The 19,788-nt window shown below is 39.3% G+C and overlaps 1 protein-coding gene across 7 annotated transcripts in view; it reads right to left on the reverse strand.

Annotated features, from left to right (window-relative positions):
• Nucleotides 1–19,788, reverse strand: part of RBMS3 (RNA binding motif single stranded interacting protein 3) — a 723,251-nt gene that overhangs the window by 54,884 nt on the left and 648,579 nt on the right. For 6 of the 7 annotated variants that reach the window (XM_074151185.1, XM_074151186.1, XM_074151190.1 and 3 more), the window contains 2 exons: nt 18,442–18,538; nt 15,826–15,876 (listed from right to left, as the gene is read on the reverse strand). In XM_074151185.1, the coding sequence (XP_074007286.1) occupies nt 15,826–15,876; nt 18,442–18,538 (148 nt within the window). Of the gene's footprint in view, nt 1–15,825; nt 15,891–18,422; nt 18,539–19,788 lie in introns of all 7 variants that reach the window. The other variant, XM_074151184.1, reaches the window with a different exon arrangement.

The following is a 19,788-nucleotide window of genomic DNA, read 5'->3' on the forward strand; positions in this document are numbered from 1 at the left end:
TCTTTAAGCTGTCTACAAGAACAATACTGCCCTGTAATAACTGATAAACACCTGGCTTTGATTGATCTGTTTTTAGCCTTTATGCACTTTTTGTTTACTCCAGAAATATCTAGTATTCCTACTTCCTCATCAGCTTAACTGCGAGAAAAAAAAAATCAAAGGCAGCCAAAAGTAACTGCCTCCTAAGAGTAAAATGGGGTGGGAACGTTTGGATCACTTCTGCTCATTTAGGTGACGTGAAAGGTCTACTTCTGGCTAGGAGCTGTGAGCAAAACCATTTTGAAGGTTTTATTTGTCATCAGGTGGCAGTCACAATGAAAAACATCTATTGCACTTCAAGACAGCTGGTAATAAAGCAGTGCGGGGAGCGACTGACAGAATAACAGTTATTGTACCAATGTAGCTTCTAAGTTTTTACAGCCACTCAGCTGGAATTATACTATTGTATTAAAAGTGGTTTAGGGTATAAAAAACATTTGGTACAGAAGGGCTCTCTCCCTCCCCATTGCCATATCAGGAATCAGAGTAAAAAAAATTTGGGAAAAGCAGGTCTTCTGCTTGATTGAATTTAAATATTTTTACTGTGTAGTTTTGCTTTAGTTCACACAAGGGCAAGCCTGAAAATGTTTCCTTGCTGACAATTGCCTCATTCAGCACCCTCGCAAGCAGCTCCCAACAAATCGCAGTCTTCAAAGGCACATTGTTTTTGTTTGTTCTCATTGTAACAGATGTTTTGTATCATGTACTTCAACGAACTAATTCATCTGCAGAGGACCGCCTACTCTGGCTGGTGTGCATCCAGCTGTGGAAATAGCTCAAGTGTCATCTGTGGCCACTTTCATTCCATTCTTCTGATCTCACAGGATCTCAGTGACCGCATCCAAGCCCATAAAAAATAAACAGACCTGAGAACATCCTTTTAAAAAATTTCCAGCGGAGGAGTAATGCTACTCCAGGCAGGAAGCCCTTCTGGAAAGAATGTAACTGATGCTGAAGGAAGATTCACTCAGCTCTGGAAGTCTTCTCCAAAACATGCTGCTTTTATCATATGAACTACCCAGTTAATATTAAGAGGCGCTGGAGCAATGTCATGTGTGATTTTGATGGAGCTGAGAGCTTCTGACTAACTCAGTGCCGTATCAATTAGCCCAAGCACCAGGCAATCAATCACCACTTCTTCTCTAAATGTACTGAGATCCCATTAGGAGCTGCATATACTGTAAGGCTAGTTCATCTCAACACACTGAGCACTTTTATATACTGTGGCTCTACTGTAATATATTTCTGAAGTAGAAACAAAATCAATCTGAATTGCTCTGGAGTGGAAGCATATCCCATTAATAGCTGTGCACCAAGATTAAAATGTTTTAGTGGATAAAAAATAGTCTGCGTCTATAAGGAGTCAATTACTGCTTTCTTGAAAGAGACCAAATAAAACATCCAATACTAATAAAGAATAGACTTTCTGAAAATGTCTTTAAAATCAGCTGGGATCATTTCATCACAAGTCAAAGCATGCCTGGGATGGTGCAACCATACCTTGATTAGCTTCCTTAGAAGAAGGAGCAACAAGTTGCCTTCTGAATTTGTTGAGAAGTCGACCACTGCTTCCCACAGGAAAAAAGTAGTACCTGATAAGATGCTGATCAGACACTTCAATATCAGATCCACTGGGTTTGCTAATTACTTTCAAACAACTTAGTCAAGTCACCCATTAAGAGGAAATGATTCAATTGCAGATCCACTGAACTGAGAAACTAGGTGACCAAAACTCCTCATGGAGCTTGAATCACCCACCTGTGTAAGAGGGCTCACAGTATGTCAAACCAAGTAGTTAATTTCAGTTTTGAGAAGCAACTATGGCTACATTTAATTAGACAGCTTGGCAGGATTTTTAATATTGTACACCACCAATTATTGGAGTATTTCAGAAACATTTCAGAAGCCTTTGAAAGCCTTCAGGAAAATTAGACCTTTCTATCAATCATCAGAACTGATTCACCACTTTTAGGAAGTTGCATTCCAAGTCCCTGAACTCCGCAGAGAAAATTTTAAAACTTGCTGGCAACTGTCCTGTATTTTAGAGATGGTGATTCACCTTTTCACTTCTGATCAGGCGTATTTGCTATACACTTGCTATTTGGGTATACCTACGGGTCAGCTGCTTCAAGGTCTAAGCAGATCACTGCAGAAGGCCTGAACAGCTCACTGCTTTGCAGCTCGTGACATTTTACTGTAGTTCCTAAGTTGGAGGCCAGCAAAATGGACTCATTCACAGGGAAGCCAAATAATTTCACATTAGTGTGCACTGACTTCACTGCAACTAATTAACCAATGATACCTCCGGTAAAAATGGGTGCCTGACAGAAGACTCTTTTGGGACATTTAAGTCTTTGTCTGCCACACATTCTAACCTTTTGATGATTCTGCTGTTGCTTGGCTTGCTTGGCTTGGGCTCTCACTTTGGAGCATGTGAGAATGATAGATAGCATTCTTTGAAATAGAGAAAATACTTCTCAGAGGGAAACCACCACATTTGAGCAAAACTATTGTCCTTTAGAACATATAACATACAAAAGCAATGTCTGTGACGTGCCTAGGACTTATACTGAATGTTGGAATTATTAACTTCAAAGAGTTCCATCATTTCTATTTATCCAAAAGAATTTTACCAGCACAAAAGAGTTAACATAGCCTTTTCTTCTGTGAGAAGAATAAATATGGCATAATACCCAATTACATATTGTCCCAGCTTAGCCAAGAAGATGAAAGGAAAGAGCAAGGCACAGTCTCATACTTCACTTGACACAACAGCATTCACGGCATGCTCCTACTTACTCCTTTACTTGTTGAACAAAATGATGAAAAGAGGCTCAGAGAGGATTCGAGTACATTGCATATTGGGGAGGCAAATAAATACCATCACAAACAGATCATGGCTAATTACCATAGCCCAGACTCTCAAAGCTATAACCTGTATCACTTATTTTTTATCTGGAAGACAGATCTGAATGACATGTAAAACTCCAGGAAGAATGACAAATGAGCACAGCTGAACATCCAGTCCCCATGTGAGGAAGTTCTCTTACATTATGGTATACTCAAAACTCCTCATGTTCTACTGCAAAATCTTTACAATGTGTTCAGCCGGCTTATAGCACAAACCCCTCCAATATTCCTTCTGAATGGATGGCAGTTACATACATTGACCTATTTATGTTATCCCCATGAAAACACGTGCGGCCACTATCCACTGAAGTCCAAAGCCCAGAATCTCAAAGATGCGCCCATCACCCATGCAGTGCCAGCAAAAGGTTTCTCAGTGTTATAGCCGTAACTGAACTTTGTCACCCAAGGACAAATAGTCTGGCTTTGCTACCTTGGAAACTGGAGGCAAAACAAAGGAAAGGGCAAAACTAGTACGGAGGTCCTGGGAGCTACTCCAAGAAAGTCACACCTGCCTGTACCATGAACACTGGCATGGATTGAAGGTAGGTTTGCTGCTGTGAGTCCAAATCTGAGCATTAAGGCCATACTCTCTCTTGGCAGCAGCACCAGTATGAAGACTACCTTTCAAAGACCATTTCCCTCCCCATTACCCTGCCTAAGCAACCGCCCAAAATTGGCTCTATAGTCACCTCCCATTAAAAAACCAATGTGCACAAGGTGTTCAACACCTGTGAAGGTTTAGGCTGAAATGCTATAAAATTAGTTATCAAGTGGAGGTTGAAGACGTGAACTGGGTGTTACTGTCTGTAGAAGGCAGCATGAAACCAGGGGAATTGCACAGGTCTTTCCCTTCAAATTGTTGTTATTCCTATGCTGTTCCTGGAGGAAGACGTGGCCTGTCACAGTCTTAGCTGTCACGATGAGTGTCTTTGCTTGCTGAACTTGGAGCGGGAGTTAGTGAGGGAGCTAATACAGCTTTGCTACTTCCACAGACGCGAATACGGGAGAAAGGGCGCTGCATCTGTCTGTCTATCAGAAACACTCAAACTGCTCCTGACAAATGTCCACCCCCTCCTCTCCCTGAAGTAAGACCTGTGACAAGCACCAGGAAACGCTCATTGCATCAAACACTTCATCCCCATTTAAAATAAGTACAGCTAGAGCAATCCTCTCCTTTCCACAGAAATGACACGGCCTGCCAGCAGGAAGAAATGTCAGTGGTGGAGTGCATACAACCATGCTTTTCCCAAAACAGTGCTGGTGCTCCTTGCCCGCTGGAACCCAGGGTTAGCTAGGAGCAGTTGTGGCAGCGTGGATTGACCAGCTTTACAATGGAAGGTCTCTCTCCCTACCTGCCAGCGGAAAATATGCCTCTATCGTCAACCCTGTCACATGTGGGACATCTGTGAATGTGACGCCCACCCTCTTGGCCAGAGGCAGGCGATAGACTAGTAATTTCCAAAGCTGCAAGCAGGAGATTTTTATTGATCGCACTAAAGAGGAAGGCTATCAAGCTGAGAGCTGACACAGACTCACATCCTGTGTGGATTGAGCAAAGAGGGGGTGCATAATGATTTACAGATTGCCTTACTGGAAAAGTACAAAGGCTGTTTGAGAGCAAGCTGTTTGCTGTGTGAATCATACGCAACGCTCTTGTCCCACCACGGAGATCAGTAGCAGGGTGTCAACCCTGTGACCCTCAGCTTAGAGCTGATGAATTCATCCAAGTTATCCTGGACCAAGCCCTGGACGAGGACTCTGCACATAGGTTTTTTTCCTGTGAGTTACACAGCTTTTCAGGAGGCAGAAGTAGACATCTGATAATGAGGAATCCAATTGTCTTCCTGTTTTGGGATGTGTGTGTGGTTTGCAGTGTGTAGAGAAAAGGTAACTTCCACTTGATTGCTCACTCTGAAAAGCACAGTGGTGAAGGGCTACACCTGGGATTTGGGATGGATGTTAGACAGGGGCTCTCCTGGGCAACAAGGCCTGCAGCAACGTTACAAAACCTCCCAGGTAACTTATTTAAAAGTCATGGAGTGAGAAGGCTGTTCAGCAGACATCTTTTAACTAGGTATGCTCAAGGCTGTAGTCAGTAATAAGAAATAAAAAATTGCATTTAAACCACGGTTAGAAGTGAAAATTCAACCCCTAATTTCTGCCTTCCTTTTAACAATAGGTCATTATGATAAGAAAACCTACCCTGCTGGAAGTGCATCTCTCTTTTGGCAGGTAGTCCAAAAAATAACCATTCAGTGGTTTCAGTAAATAACAACTTGATACTCCTTCAAAATTCTTCAGACTCTGTTGATCTGTCACTGTGTTACACAGCTCATTCTTCACCAATCCACTATGAAACAGTCAAAGAATGTTCAGTATTTCTACTATTATATTTCATTATTTGTTTTTGCAATCATGCAAGAAAGAGATTGAAACCATGCTCTCAACAATGTTGCAGATACCACTAATTCATAACAAGAAGCTTTTTAGCACACACTGTTGAATGCATTGACTAAGAATGGATTTATTCCTAATTTACACCAGTTTGAGAGGAAAACAAGGCCACATGGCTACAACCTGAAAACTACAATTAAGCAATCACTCCACTTCAGTGAGACTGAAATCAGTTTAGGAAAGATGCACATGATTTGTTCTAGATTTGCCTATGTATTGCAAAGCTTAGGTCAATATTACATTCTCTACAAAGACATTTGAACTGAAAAGAATGTATTTTATCTAATACAGTAAAAAATGAATGGCAAATACTATTAGACCTGTCTACATTCACTAATAAGCTATTACTTATGATATCTTGGACATTTCTAACTTCTAGGATGTCAAATCAGAGCGTACATTTATACAATGATATAAAAAAAACCCCCTATTAGCACTGTCTCTGCAAAAAAACAATTTTTAAATAATTATGTTATTAAGATGCTTCACCAGTTACAGTCGAGGAGGTGTTAATTAGTCAGCCACTTACTCAGACACCTCAATAAGTATATCAGGAATGAACACAGAAGGGGGAAAAAAAAAAAAAAGACAAAAAAAGCTACATCTAGAGTCCAGAAGTAAGATTTCACTAAAAGTCTATGTGAGACTTTGCAAATGATATTCAAGCACCTAACAAAAGGTTTCTCATATAGATAAATGAAAAACAAGGACAGAACCCGGAGCTGGGCTCCCCATGCAGTGAGGATGGGGTACACATTAAAGGTACTTCAGAAGTAGCCCCAACTGAATAAGGACAATGCCACAATTTCCCACATGAGCCATCAGACAGCAGAGGCAGCTTTCTGAAAATGAGAGTGTGGGCAGAGGAATGAATACAGTCAAAAGAGATGAAAAAAACAGAGAAGTCACTGAACGAAAGGTGTGGGTGCAAGTGAAATGAGGAACTAGGGCTGGATCATCTCTACTGCAGAGCAACGGAAGAGCTGCCATACGTAACTGGTCCAGTGGCCAGGACTAAAGGCTATTAATGGAGATAGAAGATAGATAAACTAAAGACAGAGATAAGCTAACTTCATTTTTTAAAATAAAATGACCTACTTTCTAGAGAAGGGACACGCAGAAGATCTAAGATCTCTGAGGGTCAATGAAGTATTTCAGGCAGTGCTACACCAGAAATTACTAAACTTTGTGGATGATAAAGAATTAACTAAAGGGGAAATGACAACAGATTGTGCTAAAAGACAAGCTATACTGCTTCAGTGGGAGGGTCACTGAAATCTCCACAAAGATTGTTCTCATCCAATATTTTTAATAATGCCCTTGAATAATGAAAGTTGGGGAAATCACGAAGTTGTGAGGCACAGTTAGTAAAGTGGCAGATTGAACTACCATACAGGAAGGACTGGATTAAACAGAGGAAGGCTCAAATTCATGAAGACAATTAGACTAATATGTGGTTTCCTTTATAACATAGGACCACTTGCTGGAAATCTGGAAGAAGGAGAAAACCTAGGTATATCAGTGGGTTATAGGATGACTGCATTACCAAGGTCATGTGCACATGAGAAAAAAAGATGTTCTTTTACAATACAGCAAAGCACTCCCAGTGAAGAGAAGGAAGTATTTATGCTGTCGTACAAAAGGCCAGAATACTTTGAGCATCAGCTGTCCCAGAAAAATGAATTCAAAGTGGAACAGATCCAAAGAAGGGTCATTGTCACAGCCAGAGGTACAAAATCCCTAAGTTACCACAAATGCATAGTGATGTTGGCATAGTTAGCCTAGAAAATGAAGATACAGGTAAGATTTGTGTCTATAAATTAATGTGGTGGACATCCAGAAGGGAGAAGAGTTACTGAAGGTAGGGGAGAACTTTTGACCAAGAACAGATGGATGAAAAATGAATATGAGTACCTTTAGGATGGAAAGTAAAAATGCAGTGCTAAGCCTCAGAGCAAAGGTGTTCTGAAACAAGCCTCCTGATAGGATTATCAAGAGGCAAAAAATCAAACTATTTAATCAGGTTTTGGAAGGGATTATATAGCACAGTTCCTGGGTATAACAGGAATCCTGAGTCTTATGAACTGGTCACTAAGTCCTTAGAGTACATTATTATAATTTTTACACCACTCCTGCATTAGAGAAATCATGATGTAATCATAAGTAATATATAGATTAGCTAGTTTCCCCTACTTATGTAAATTGGTCCTTGAATACACTTGCATAACATAATGGTAATTTATGGAAGTGCTTTTGTTCTAAGGATTAGGAAGGTGCCAGAGTCTCCTTCATCAACTTATTGCTGCAGGCGTGATTCTCTTCTCATTCTCACTGTTTCACACCTATGCAATTCAATTTTCTTAAGAAAAGTTAACTCTTGATTTATACTGATAAAAATAAGATCCAATATTTCTCTTTGTAGCTAGGACAGGCTTATTTTAATATTTAACAGGAAAACCCTAAATGTTAATAATATCATTGTGAGGCTGTGTTTAGAGGCATCAGTCAAGATGGGCCCTTGTTCCACCAGACTTTTCACAAACATCTAGTAAAAGCTATTTAGTGGTATGACAGTTTTATAATCTAAATAGATGGGGTTTAAAAAAAAAGACAAATGAGAAACTGAGGCTGAGAACAAAGATGTTTTCTCCAAGGTCACACAACAGATCAGTGGCAGAAGAAAAAGTATCTGTCACTACGTGCTCTAAGCCTATGTGCATCCTTTGAAATTAGAGTGAGGAAAGGCAGGCTCAAGTCAAAAAGTAGCTCCGGCAAGGATGAATATAGCTATATATTATATTTACAGCTGAACAAGTATGCATGATTTCCATTTGGATTTTGCTTCCAGTAACAGTTGAATCTTTTGGGACAAAACCCCATGCGAATACCATATTTCAAAAAATAACAATAGAATAATTAACTTTGCAGTTCACACCTTGATTCATACATAACTCCCTTCCTATTCAGTTGTGTATAAAAGGGCATTTTGTCAATAGCCTAAAACTTGGCTTGATCCTTCACTGGCAGGAATTCACATTTACAACTTTGACAGGTTCTGCCAGTCTTTATAATTCTTATTTTGGAGTCACCATAGTTACAGAGCTGCCCTGGCATTACTCTAGTTGTATAACACAGCTGTTCCTCAATAACACTAATCTGGGCTCACAGGGCTGTTCCCCAAAGCTGCCCATTCCATCTGCAATGGAAACGCTTATTTTCTGCAGTGGAGGGATGGGGTTTGGGAAGCCAAAAGGAGGTCCGGGTCCCTTTCTGCTGGAGAACTGTCCTGCAGCAACATCCTCTACCCTTAACTGCACTATGGAAACAAGAACCACATCTCCATCGTGGGAAAGGGAGCCGCTACTGTGTGCAGCAGGCACCCACACCAGATTATTCCCTGCCTCATCGCCAACTACAGTGAAACCTCTGTGCTCCCAGAGCAGAGAGCTTATTCAAAGCTTTTTGCTGCCTGTGGCAGAAGAAAATTATTACCTTTCCTTTCCACCCTCACAGAACTTGCATGTTCAGCAATTGCAGTATATGACCATCTACGTTGCAAGCAGGCTTGTATCACACTTACTACATACATATTTTCTGATAAGCCAGACGTAGCAGAGCTCTCACTGCAGAGGTTAGATAACATTAGCATCAACTGCAAGACAATGGACATTACCAGGCAAAAAATAAGAGATGGTCCATGATGGAGGATAAATTTGAGAAGACTGTAATATACATGTATCGCCTCTCTAGTTCACAGCACACATACACATGCGTAACCATAATGCAATCCACATGGCAAAATATTTGAGGTGAGCTAAACTGAGAAATCATCTGACAAATTTATGTCACATGCTTACCTAATTCACCACTCTGCTGAGCCCATTACTTTCTGCACACTCGTTAATCTAACTCTTGGCGTATAATTAATACCATGTGCTTACGCAGTCCATCACGCTCTCCTGATCCTATCACATTGTGCCTCCTTATTCATCTACCACATGGACAATAACTAACTTGACCAATGTTCAACAAATGAGGAATTTTGGCTCAAAACGGCAAACATGACATATGAACCTTACAGTCTGTGTTCAGGTTCTTGGCTTGGTGTAAATCTAAAACGTGACGTAAATGCAAATCTACATGCAACCAGAGACATTACATATATTATATGAATTAAATAATTAGTGATTTTCAGTCTTAGTTGATGTACATAAAGTTGAAAAAGTTAAAACAGACTGCAGGCTTTGTACAAAATTAGAGATTGATTTTTTTAAAAATGCACTACATTCTTCCACAGAAGGTACTCTAATGTCTATTGATTAATAACTATCTTTTTAAAAAAATAGCCCCCTTTGATAGAACTTACTGCTTTTAAACAGCTGTTGTGTTAAGATTTCTCTTGACAATGAAGGTTGATGGTTAAGGTTGCATCTTTTCTATTAAAAAGAAATCAATATTCCATAACCTCAACCAGGATTTCCTGGTTTCAAAATCTCTGGGGTACCTTTCAAATTTAGTGTCAGCCTCCTTCTTTTCCAAATATCTTTTCCATTTATGTTTATAGATTTGTATATTTTTATTTTTTTTAACTAATGTAAATGTCTTTAGAAAGATCTTAGACTCATGGTTTATCCATTTAGTATTCACACTATCTGTAGAATATTTGAAATAAGAGAAAATTTTACTAGAACTCTTAAGCCTTTTTAGGATAAAACAGCAAAGCACAAATTCTTCAAATGCAAGGGCCTGTCTACTGGAAACGCTTGTGGTTCTCCCATAAATGTTTTCTAAGTGAATCCATATGTGGTGTGTCTTGCTACCATCACAAAAAATGTCCAGTTTCACTAGGGGGCTCTAGCAGAGTGTCAAAATGGGTTTGAAATCTAACTGGGATATATCTTTTTCTGCCATTCATATTAATTCATAATAATTTCTACAACAGCAGAACAAATGACTGCAGCAATACTTTGATATGATTCCAGAAGAGCTGTATAATCAAACGTACAAACCCCTACACTTTAATATGAGATGTAACTTGAGTGACTCGTTTATACCTATTTCCTTTTAGAGGCATGAATTGGTTGAGCTTGGGCACTGCTTTTCTGTCCTGGGTACTCTCCTCAACATAACAGCATTTGGCACTAAAGAGGGTCGGTAAACGCGTGCTCAGCTAAGTCTGAAATTACCCATTTAGTAGCACTGAGATAACATCTATATACAGAGGGTGTTGGGTGAGAGGCAGGCAGAAATGACCTCATGCGAGCCTGCCTGTCCCAAAGGAACATTGCCAATTACTGTCTTGATTATCAGAGTTATAGAATTGGCAGTCCTTGATTTTCTGCCTCGGGAAACACTGGAATTAAAATTGTTCAGCAGAACTTTGGCATTGGTATTTGGTTAGTTATTTCAACCTCTAAACTCTTTAGCCTTAAAAGTTCAAGTAAGTTCACGTTCAAAGGATCTCTTAAAAATACACAGCTAAAAGTTAAAAGAGTAGCTGGAGATTCCAATTTCTAAGGATTATTTCCTGTTTACTTTTCATACCAGCTAGCTAAACTCTCACATTTCATCTTGGAGGCAGGACTCAACTGTCTGCAGAGGACACACTTTGTTCCCTTACACTCAAACAGGCAAATGCAAGATGGACTCCCAGCTCTATTTGCTAAAAAGGTAAAGCGACAACCAGGAGTCAGAGAAAGCCGGCTCGGGAGAGGGACACTGAACACAGCACAAGGAACTTCTTTGTTCGAGAGCGTAGGAATCAAAACACTGAAACTCCTGTGGTATTTTGGGTATTATCCAAAACAACAGAGTCGCTAGTGAGAAAATGAAAACTGATATATTTCAGTTGGACAGTTTGTACTTTTTATGCTACATTCATGCACAACAATCAAAAGGCAAGAATCTGGAGTCCTTACTCAGCCTCGCTTCTCACCAAAGTAGGGGTTTTACACTGCTTATGAAATAAGAAACGTTTTTGTTGTTGCTTTTAAAGACAGACAGATTACATTCAGCCATGGGCCAGAGGAAGGAAGACAGAAAAAAATAATAAGGGCATTTGTTAAGACATTGACCTTTCTGAAAGGGCTGTAAGGGCTTGAGAACTGTTCAGAAGAGAAGTTCTCCCCAACTCACTTTATCACTATCAATAGTAGGTTTTTCCATATGCTGCTCTGCTTACACCCTTCATGTTGCCACTGGCATATTCCTTCTGCAGCTATTATGCAGAAACTATTCCAGACTGACAAGAACATCTATCTGTGCATACACAGTGATTACTTATGGTCACACAGTTTTACTTGCAAATAAAGGAGGGTAAGTGTAAAACCAGTGTACATATACAGTATTAAGGTAGAGTATTTCTGTTGGTTGACTAAAAAAATTTGCCTTTACAGAGGAAGAGTACATAGATTATTTGTACTAGAGATTCGAATCAAAGAAGTTTTACACAAATGTCATCGCTAATAAAAATGAAGATTATCTATATGTGAATTGACTTTAAACAACATGTTTTTCAAAGTTTACCCTGAACTGTGAGACAGCCTTTGGGGACTACAGGAAAAACATACTAATAGAGCAAATGTTATAAATCCCCAGAATAACTCTTATCCCATTTATGTTTTGATTCTGTCATCACTATCCATCTACCCTTATCCTGAGGCACTAATGAAATACAAGACTTGTTTCAAGTAGGGATGAGTGAGCACTGTACTTTGAAAGCTACAGTTAACTAAACGGAGCCCAGACTGCCATCAGTGCATTAAATGTTATGCCAGTATGAGTTCAACCCCACGCTGCCATAACTCTTCTAGAGCTTGTCTTCCATTACTGCTAGTGGCAGGGACCAGGACACATGGCAAAGCAACAAAACTGGCAAATTTGAGGCTTTCTTACTCGGACACAGTGCAGCCAACATGGTCAAAAAGTGGCGAAGGTTTCATTTACAAACGGTACAGTTTTCCAAAGTGCCTGAGTCATTCATGAGCCTCAAGGTAAGTTTTTCATGACATTCACATGATTCGGGAATCCTGTTTTCCAAAACCCTGAAAGTTGTGCAAGCACAAAGATGTAACAGGTTTTCATGTGTGACTCTACTATGCCAGCAGAAGAATATTTTTAATACTATTTATTCTGAAATAGAAGTGCTACCTCAACCTATTTGATATTAATTTTCCATGGTTTTTAGTATAAGGCTAGCAAATATCACTGATAAAAAATAAAAACCCTTTTAAAATTGTATTTGCAGTTGCTCATCGGCATCAATCCACAATATCAAGGTTAAAAGTTACAGGGAAAATCATGAATGAATTATGATACACATGCAGAGTCCTTGACTGCCCATCTGACTCTGTCCCATTAGGAAAACAAAATTCTGACTGTTTTTTTCTCATAGAATGTAATTTTGATTGTTATGTGCTTTTAAGGAGATCACAAAAGTAAGAAAACAAACAAGGCTGGGGAATCGAAAGCAATAGATGCAAATATTTTCCAGTTAACATATATGTTCTTGTTAATTGTTAGGTTTAGAGGTTCATCTGGTTGTAGTTAAAAAGCTACAGAAGGAATTGGAGGTATAATCTTTTACTATAGTGGAGATTTCTAATCCACCAAGTAGATGGATACAGAATGCACACATTAGGAAAATGTGGCTGAAATCGATATATAAAGGGAAATAAATGAGCAACATGTCTGGCAGCCCAGCCTACTGCAGGGGATATCACTGAAGAAAGCACAAGGCATTTAAATGAGCAGGCAGGCAGGTGGGGAAGGCGAGGAGACAGGCAAACACAGGGTGGTAGCGCCATGTGGCACAGCTCTTCCCTCCAGTCAGCAAGCTTGCCAGCCTGGGAGAAAACTGTCCGGTCTACACGCAGCACACGGAATGAAAAACCTCTTTTGTCTCCTCCACAGCACGGTCCTGCCTATTTTTTTGTCATGAGGGACACTATGCAGTGTTAAATTATACATAAGTATCAAGTAGGACTTTCTGTTGGAAATGAAAAGCTAATCATTCAGTAATATGATTTAGTGGATACTTATAATCCAAACAAAGAATTAACCACCAGCATTCAAGCATTTCAAACAGTGCTTTCTGTATGAGTTCATCCCTACTCACAAAGAATAACAGAGGCTTAACAAAATGTTCTCCTTCCTGGGACAAGGGAAATGTAATATTTATCTGCACTGGTTTCCAGTGGGACATCACGTGCCACAATCAATCATTTCATAAAAGATGAAGTAAAGTGATGGCAATTTAGATAGTAACATGGCAAACTATGTTACAAGAAGAAACAAAAAGCTAACCAAATTAGAAAGTTCCTAGTTACATCAGCTCACAGGGTTACCAAAACTCATGTCTTAAATTCTGCCAACTTTATCGTAATCTTTACTTCATTTTTTTTTTTAAGCTATGGAGGTGCCCGGAATAGAGTCTCTAGTTACGCATGAAACTACAGCAAACTTACAATGGACACAGATTCTTTATTTTCTTTCCAAACAGGCCATTAATTCTGATGTCTCTTGGGTCCTCTGTGTAGTAATTCTCTGACAACTTTACAGACATTTCTAATAAAGAATTCATCTCTGAATGAAACCTGGGGAATGGTAGTACTGCCTTTTTGCTTTTATCCTTCTTCTGTACTAAATGCCTCATGTCCATTTATTTAAGAACATAATCTTGGGAAACACATGGGAAAAATCTTTCAGTGAAGAGACTGGGATTGCTACAGACAACACATGGAGGTAACCCACAAAGGCAACGACACTGGAACTGAAATGTTACACCACTTATCCACTGTCCCTCTGCTTTTTCACCTACAAGCACGCATCCTTTCATTGACACAACTGACTGGCTGGCAACGAAAACAAATTTAATTTAGTATATTGAGAGTGCCACTTACTATAAAAGTTATTTTTCTCTTTGCAGCCATTTACCAAGGGGTAAATACATCCAATTACCACATCAAAATACCTCTTCTAGTACTGCAGAAGAATGCTTTGCTGAACATTGTCAAATAAAACTCAAACACACATACACACAAAAAGTGGGATTGGTAAAGTGCTTAGGTTTTCATTTTAGAAAGGGAGTCTTTCTGCAAGGATCAGAGATGCTTTGGCTTCCACAAGTCTGATCACTCATCATATACACACATCTAAGATTTCTTGTGGTCTGCAATTAAATCCCAATATTACAACACAGAACTGATTTTAATCGTGAGTTTGTTCGATACAGCTCATCTCCCTACAAGGAACACAGCAGTAGTTTTACTCCATGGAGGCGGAAATTTCCACCACAATTGGAGAGAGGCTCAGCACCGAAGCAGCAGGAATTGGGTTTGCAGGAGACAGTCAGTCCCACACTATGGCCATTGCCTGGTGAGAGAAAACTGAAGAACTTGTCTCCAAAGAGCTGAGGGATGTGGAAGGGGGCTTCAAATTGCAGTAAGAGTCCTATGCTACTAAACGGGTATGTAGAATAATTATATCCCTGTTGTCATATAGTTAAGTCCTACCAGAGGTTACTCTATTATGAAGTCAAAATATTTGAACACAAATGTGAATAACAAACAATCCTAAACTATACACCTTCATTATAAATTTACACTCCTCATATAAATCAATGTATTGATACTTATGTGGAGTACACATTTGAATTTTGATTAATGACACTGTTACATGGATCCACACCTGAGAAACTGATCAAAGGCAGGAATTTAAACTAAAGCAGTCTGTACATAGTGGAATCCGGTATGTTGTTTCCTTCCAGTATATCACTTCTATTTAGGCATAGCGCATCAAAACTCTCTGTGAGGTAAACAAAAAATCGCCTGCACTGCTTCTAATGAATGTTGGTAGAAGTGTAATGCAGCTTTAAGTAGTAGTTATAAATTGATGAAAGATGACAATTTACTCAAGGAAAAAAAAAAAGAAAAGAGTTGACTGGTCAAATCATAAAGCAGATTCAGATTTGGCAGAGACTCTGTAAGACACCTGTGCTTTACCCTTTTCCAGTACTTGAAATGCATTACTGAGGCACTGAGGATCCTTTAAAGTATATACAACTACAAAGGACTTTTTTGACGGATAAGCATATAAGGGAGGGGTAACGTGTTGATCCTGGCAATTCAAAGTATTCAGGAATGCAGTTATCTTGCAGTTCCTGAAGCAAAGCTTCAGAAGCAACACTTTAGAGCTTGTTATTCTCTTATAATCAATGCAATTAGATAACATATGACCCATCCTCCCCTTTTCACCAAATCAAATGGGGCTCCTTAAAGAAATGGAATCTTTACAGTGGAGGGCTCTTGCCAAAGGGAGCAGCTGGCTTCTCTTACATGACCTAGGACTTTAATGTGGCTGACAAGCAGACCGAGGCTGCAGTGTAAAACGCTTTTAGCTGGATATAAGCAAGTATCCACTTACTGTTGGTTGCATAACATATGGCGGATGAGGCATCCATGAAGTACTCTGGACCTGCACATCAAATACTTTTAATTAGCACAGAAAAGTCTAAAACGGAACTCAAAGATTTACTTGGAAATATTCTTTCTATTACAACTACGGAGCTAGTTTTGGCAAAAGATCTAAGTCATGTAACAACACAAAATTCATAAAGTTATTGACAAAGGAAAAAGCTTTCAAATTTCATTTGATAATGTTTTCTACCAAAGTCAGAATTCTGAGTGATTGCACCACTTGTATGATCCACACTGTTTTATCTCATAAAGCAGTCTTCAATATTCCATGTTGTCCTGTTTTTTCATTTGTATTGTTTGCTTTCATCCATCAATATAATCATGAACATGTCATCCAACCGACAGTGCAGGAGACATAAAATGTTCAAAGTTTATTTTCAAAAGTACCTGTATGAACTTTCAAAGGTATAACATTTTCAGAGATCCCAGAATGATTTTTTCTGTTTTCACTAAAAACTGCAGATCTAATTCAGAGCTTTTGAAGCTTATTCTAACTGAAAGCTTCCATGGCAAAGCTGGCTTAAGATGTCCCTGCCCCCCAGGATCAGCTCTTACCGTGAGCATCATGGGGGTCTGCTCCCACCAGAAGTCTATATGCCTCACCAAAGTCCTTCTTTGTTGTTCTGCCTGATGACTGGCATGTAACAGATTCCATGCATATACCAATTTTACCAATAATTAAATGCATTACAGAGTTCTTGCGCATCTCTGAGCTGTATCTTCCTCTTGTACAGAGTGAATGGCCAACGTGCTATCATAACTCAAACTCCTTCCCAAGAACTGTGGTTTCATCAGTCTGAGCACCAAAACACACAGGAAGTATGCAAAAATATAGCTGTGCTACAGCCATCAGTGGGTAACTCTCTAGCTATCCCCAGGCTCACAGAGATGGGCATGTGGCTTCTCAGAATGAGCATGAGCAGGGATGGCTAGGAGAAAACCATAAGGTCCCGATTCTCCAGATGCCCTGTGTTTTTGAAGCAAGTGGTGAGAATTAATTGTGTAATTGTCTGCCTCAACATTTGCTGAAGTTTATCAAAGTAGATTTTTTTGTTGAAAAGCAAGTTCAGTGAAACATCCTTAGAACCTAAACTAGTGCACACACATGCAAACACACCCCTACCACAATTTTCTTTTATGAATCCCCACTAGTTACAATATATTAGAGCTGCCACAGCTTGGTGCTGCTCATTGCTCCCACTCTCGCACCCTTGTGCAGTTCCTCCTCTGTGCCAGGGTAAATGCCTTTGGGCTTACACTGAAAACGATCTATGGAGAACAATACGGGTTAAAAAAAAAAATCAATGATTTTGGTGCAAATGCATCAAACCACGAACTGATGCAATGGTTCAAGACAGGATGGGAAAAGGGAGCAACTATGACCTGTGGAGCAGTGATGGGAATAAGTGTCTGGGTGGCCTGAATTCAGTGGCCTGAATAAGAGGGAGAAGGTATGACTCTTAAGCCAGCTTTGCTACTGAGAAAAGTGCATGTGAGCTGCACTCATATGTCTCTGGCACATTTCTATGGTGTTGCCATTTACTGCAATTTACTGAATTTATCTCACCAAAACAACTTTGGTTTGGCAAATTTTACATAGCCATCTAAATAACACAAAAGTCAAACAAAATTACAAGAATCATTTATCTTTGAAGATCAAGTTTAAAACACAGTCAGGGTAAGCTCAAACTCCCAGAATTACCTGTAAGCAGTAGAATACCATCCCAAAAAAACCCATCAAACCAACCAACTCTAACATTAAGAACAACCCATTATGCAGCTTTGCAAGTTTGGGTAATCTCAGGTAGGACTCGGGATGGGAAGAGCACTGATGCTATAGGACAGAAATAACGGAAGTGGGAAAACATATAGCCAATGACCAGCTTCAGGGTGAAGTGACATGTTCCCAGAGAATGGCTAATAATATAACTATACAACCTGGTTCTGACTTCCATCTCAGAAAGCCAGAGCATGGTAATAATTTCCCAGTGGAGATCTGTGAGGGATATGTTGAAAAGAGAAATTCGCAATGACAAAACGTGTGGGAGACTAAAGAAGGATATGAGGACAGTTTTCCTCAAGTAACTTGCTTTGTCAGGGATTACTGGATAAAAACGAGTGCTTTTAAAGGATGCTGTTACTGGAGCAAATACAGCTGAGGTCAAAAGGTCAAAATACGATGCAATCAACATAAATTATAAAAAAAGTGCATTTAAAAAATCTTCTGGCTAATGAAAGGGAGCCAAAATGACAAAACATTTCAATAAGAATGACAAACTTCTGCTGTTGTCAAGTGGAAATGAAGCAAAATGCTGTTTACTAGGGAAGCTGATTGAAATAAGAAAAAATTAGTGTGGCTTTCATCACTACTATAAGGAATGCAGGAAACACTTAAAAATGTACTCCAAATGATACCTGAATACTACTAGAAAGCCTTTTGTTTAAACTGTGACTCAAGAGCGCAAGCACTCACACAATTTTCTGTGGTTTACACTCTGCCTTCATCCACATCCAAAACATAATTAACTGGGAAACATAGCAGACAAGCACAAATCTGACGTACCTGATATGTAGAGACAGGGGAAGCAGCAATGAATGGCGTGATTGATGTCTGTGGAATCATGCGGTTTGTTGGAATACTGTACGGTGAGGAATAAAATCTGCAAACAAAGAACAAAAGCAAGATTTTTTGAACCTTTCGACTGCTAGGCTCTGACTGACTAATTCACTGCCTCCTGGGCAAAGACAAAACGAGTCTACACAGGTAATTATGTCCATCTATTTCCAAAACCACAATAAAGAAGATGTGATGGCTCCACTGAACAGATCTTGAAAATGGAAAGGAGGAGGAATATTTACACAAAGCATATTTTTTTCACTTCAACTAGCACAAATATAGAACTTCATGATACAAGAAGTAATTATCTGAAATGCAAAGACAGCTGATTTTCCAGAGTGCTAGCTAGTGGAAGGAAATTTCTTATGCGATATCGAAGACAATATTACTGATTTCATTTTTACATGCAGTACTGTTTTCTTCTCAGATCTTAATGCTTCAGTGCTGAGAATAACACATTCCATATACATGCCTGAACTATTTTATTTAAAGATGGCTACAAAAACTCTGGCTGAAACTTTCATATTCATCTAGGCAGAGAGCAAAAAACCCACCTTCTGGTGAAATGTATCACGAATTATGAGTCTAAATGACCCAGGCAGCAGTCAGAACCTTAGATTTAGTTGTTTGTATTTCCACTGTTGCATGCTATGAAGAAAAGTTGCACTATCGCTTGCTTGATAGTAATAAATGTTATATTTCTTCTTCTCTGTGGGTTAATGATTATTGATAAAATTATCACTTGGAAAATATCACTGGTGGATTGTGTAAGTATTTAATATGTGTGTGCTTGTAAAGATTTTTGCATTTGCCCTTTTTTCAGTTTTAACTGTAAGCCAGAAAAATAAAAATGCTTAAAAAAAAAATGTTTGTGGTCTCACAGCTGTCAAAATGCTGATAATTTGGATTCTGAGAGAGAGAAACACTCCTGTGCAGCGCTCTCTTGTCTGATTTAAGCCCCACACAGATCCTTCTTATATGGCGTGCACCAATCTTAGAGTAGCAGAAGATTTTGCACATATGCTCTCTCTGTAACAGTGAAGTGGATTATACTCTCTGCCTTTTTATGTTTGTTTTTTTTTTTTTCTCCCCATGCTGAGGCAATCAACAGTAGCTTTCCATAAGAGCCATGCAACGAAAAAAAAAATCATTACTGGTGTTTAAACAAGTGCTCTATTTCCTGATCACCCTGGCATCCTGGATTTAGTGCTAATCAGTCTAGTTCAGACTGGATGCATTCATTCTGGATGCAGGCTCAAATAACCACTGACTTCATCCCACCAATTGCCTCGG

This window comes from Numenius arquata, chromosome 7 (assembly GCF_964106895.1).
Source record: "Numenius arquata chromosome 7, bNumArq3.hap1.1, whole genome shotgun sequence".
Taxonomy (NCBI): domain Eukaryota; kingdom Metazoa; phylum Chordata; class Aves; order Charadriiformes; family Scolopacidae; genus Numenius; species Numenius arquata.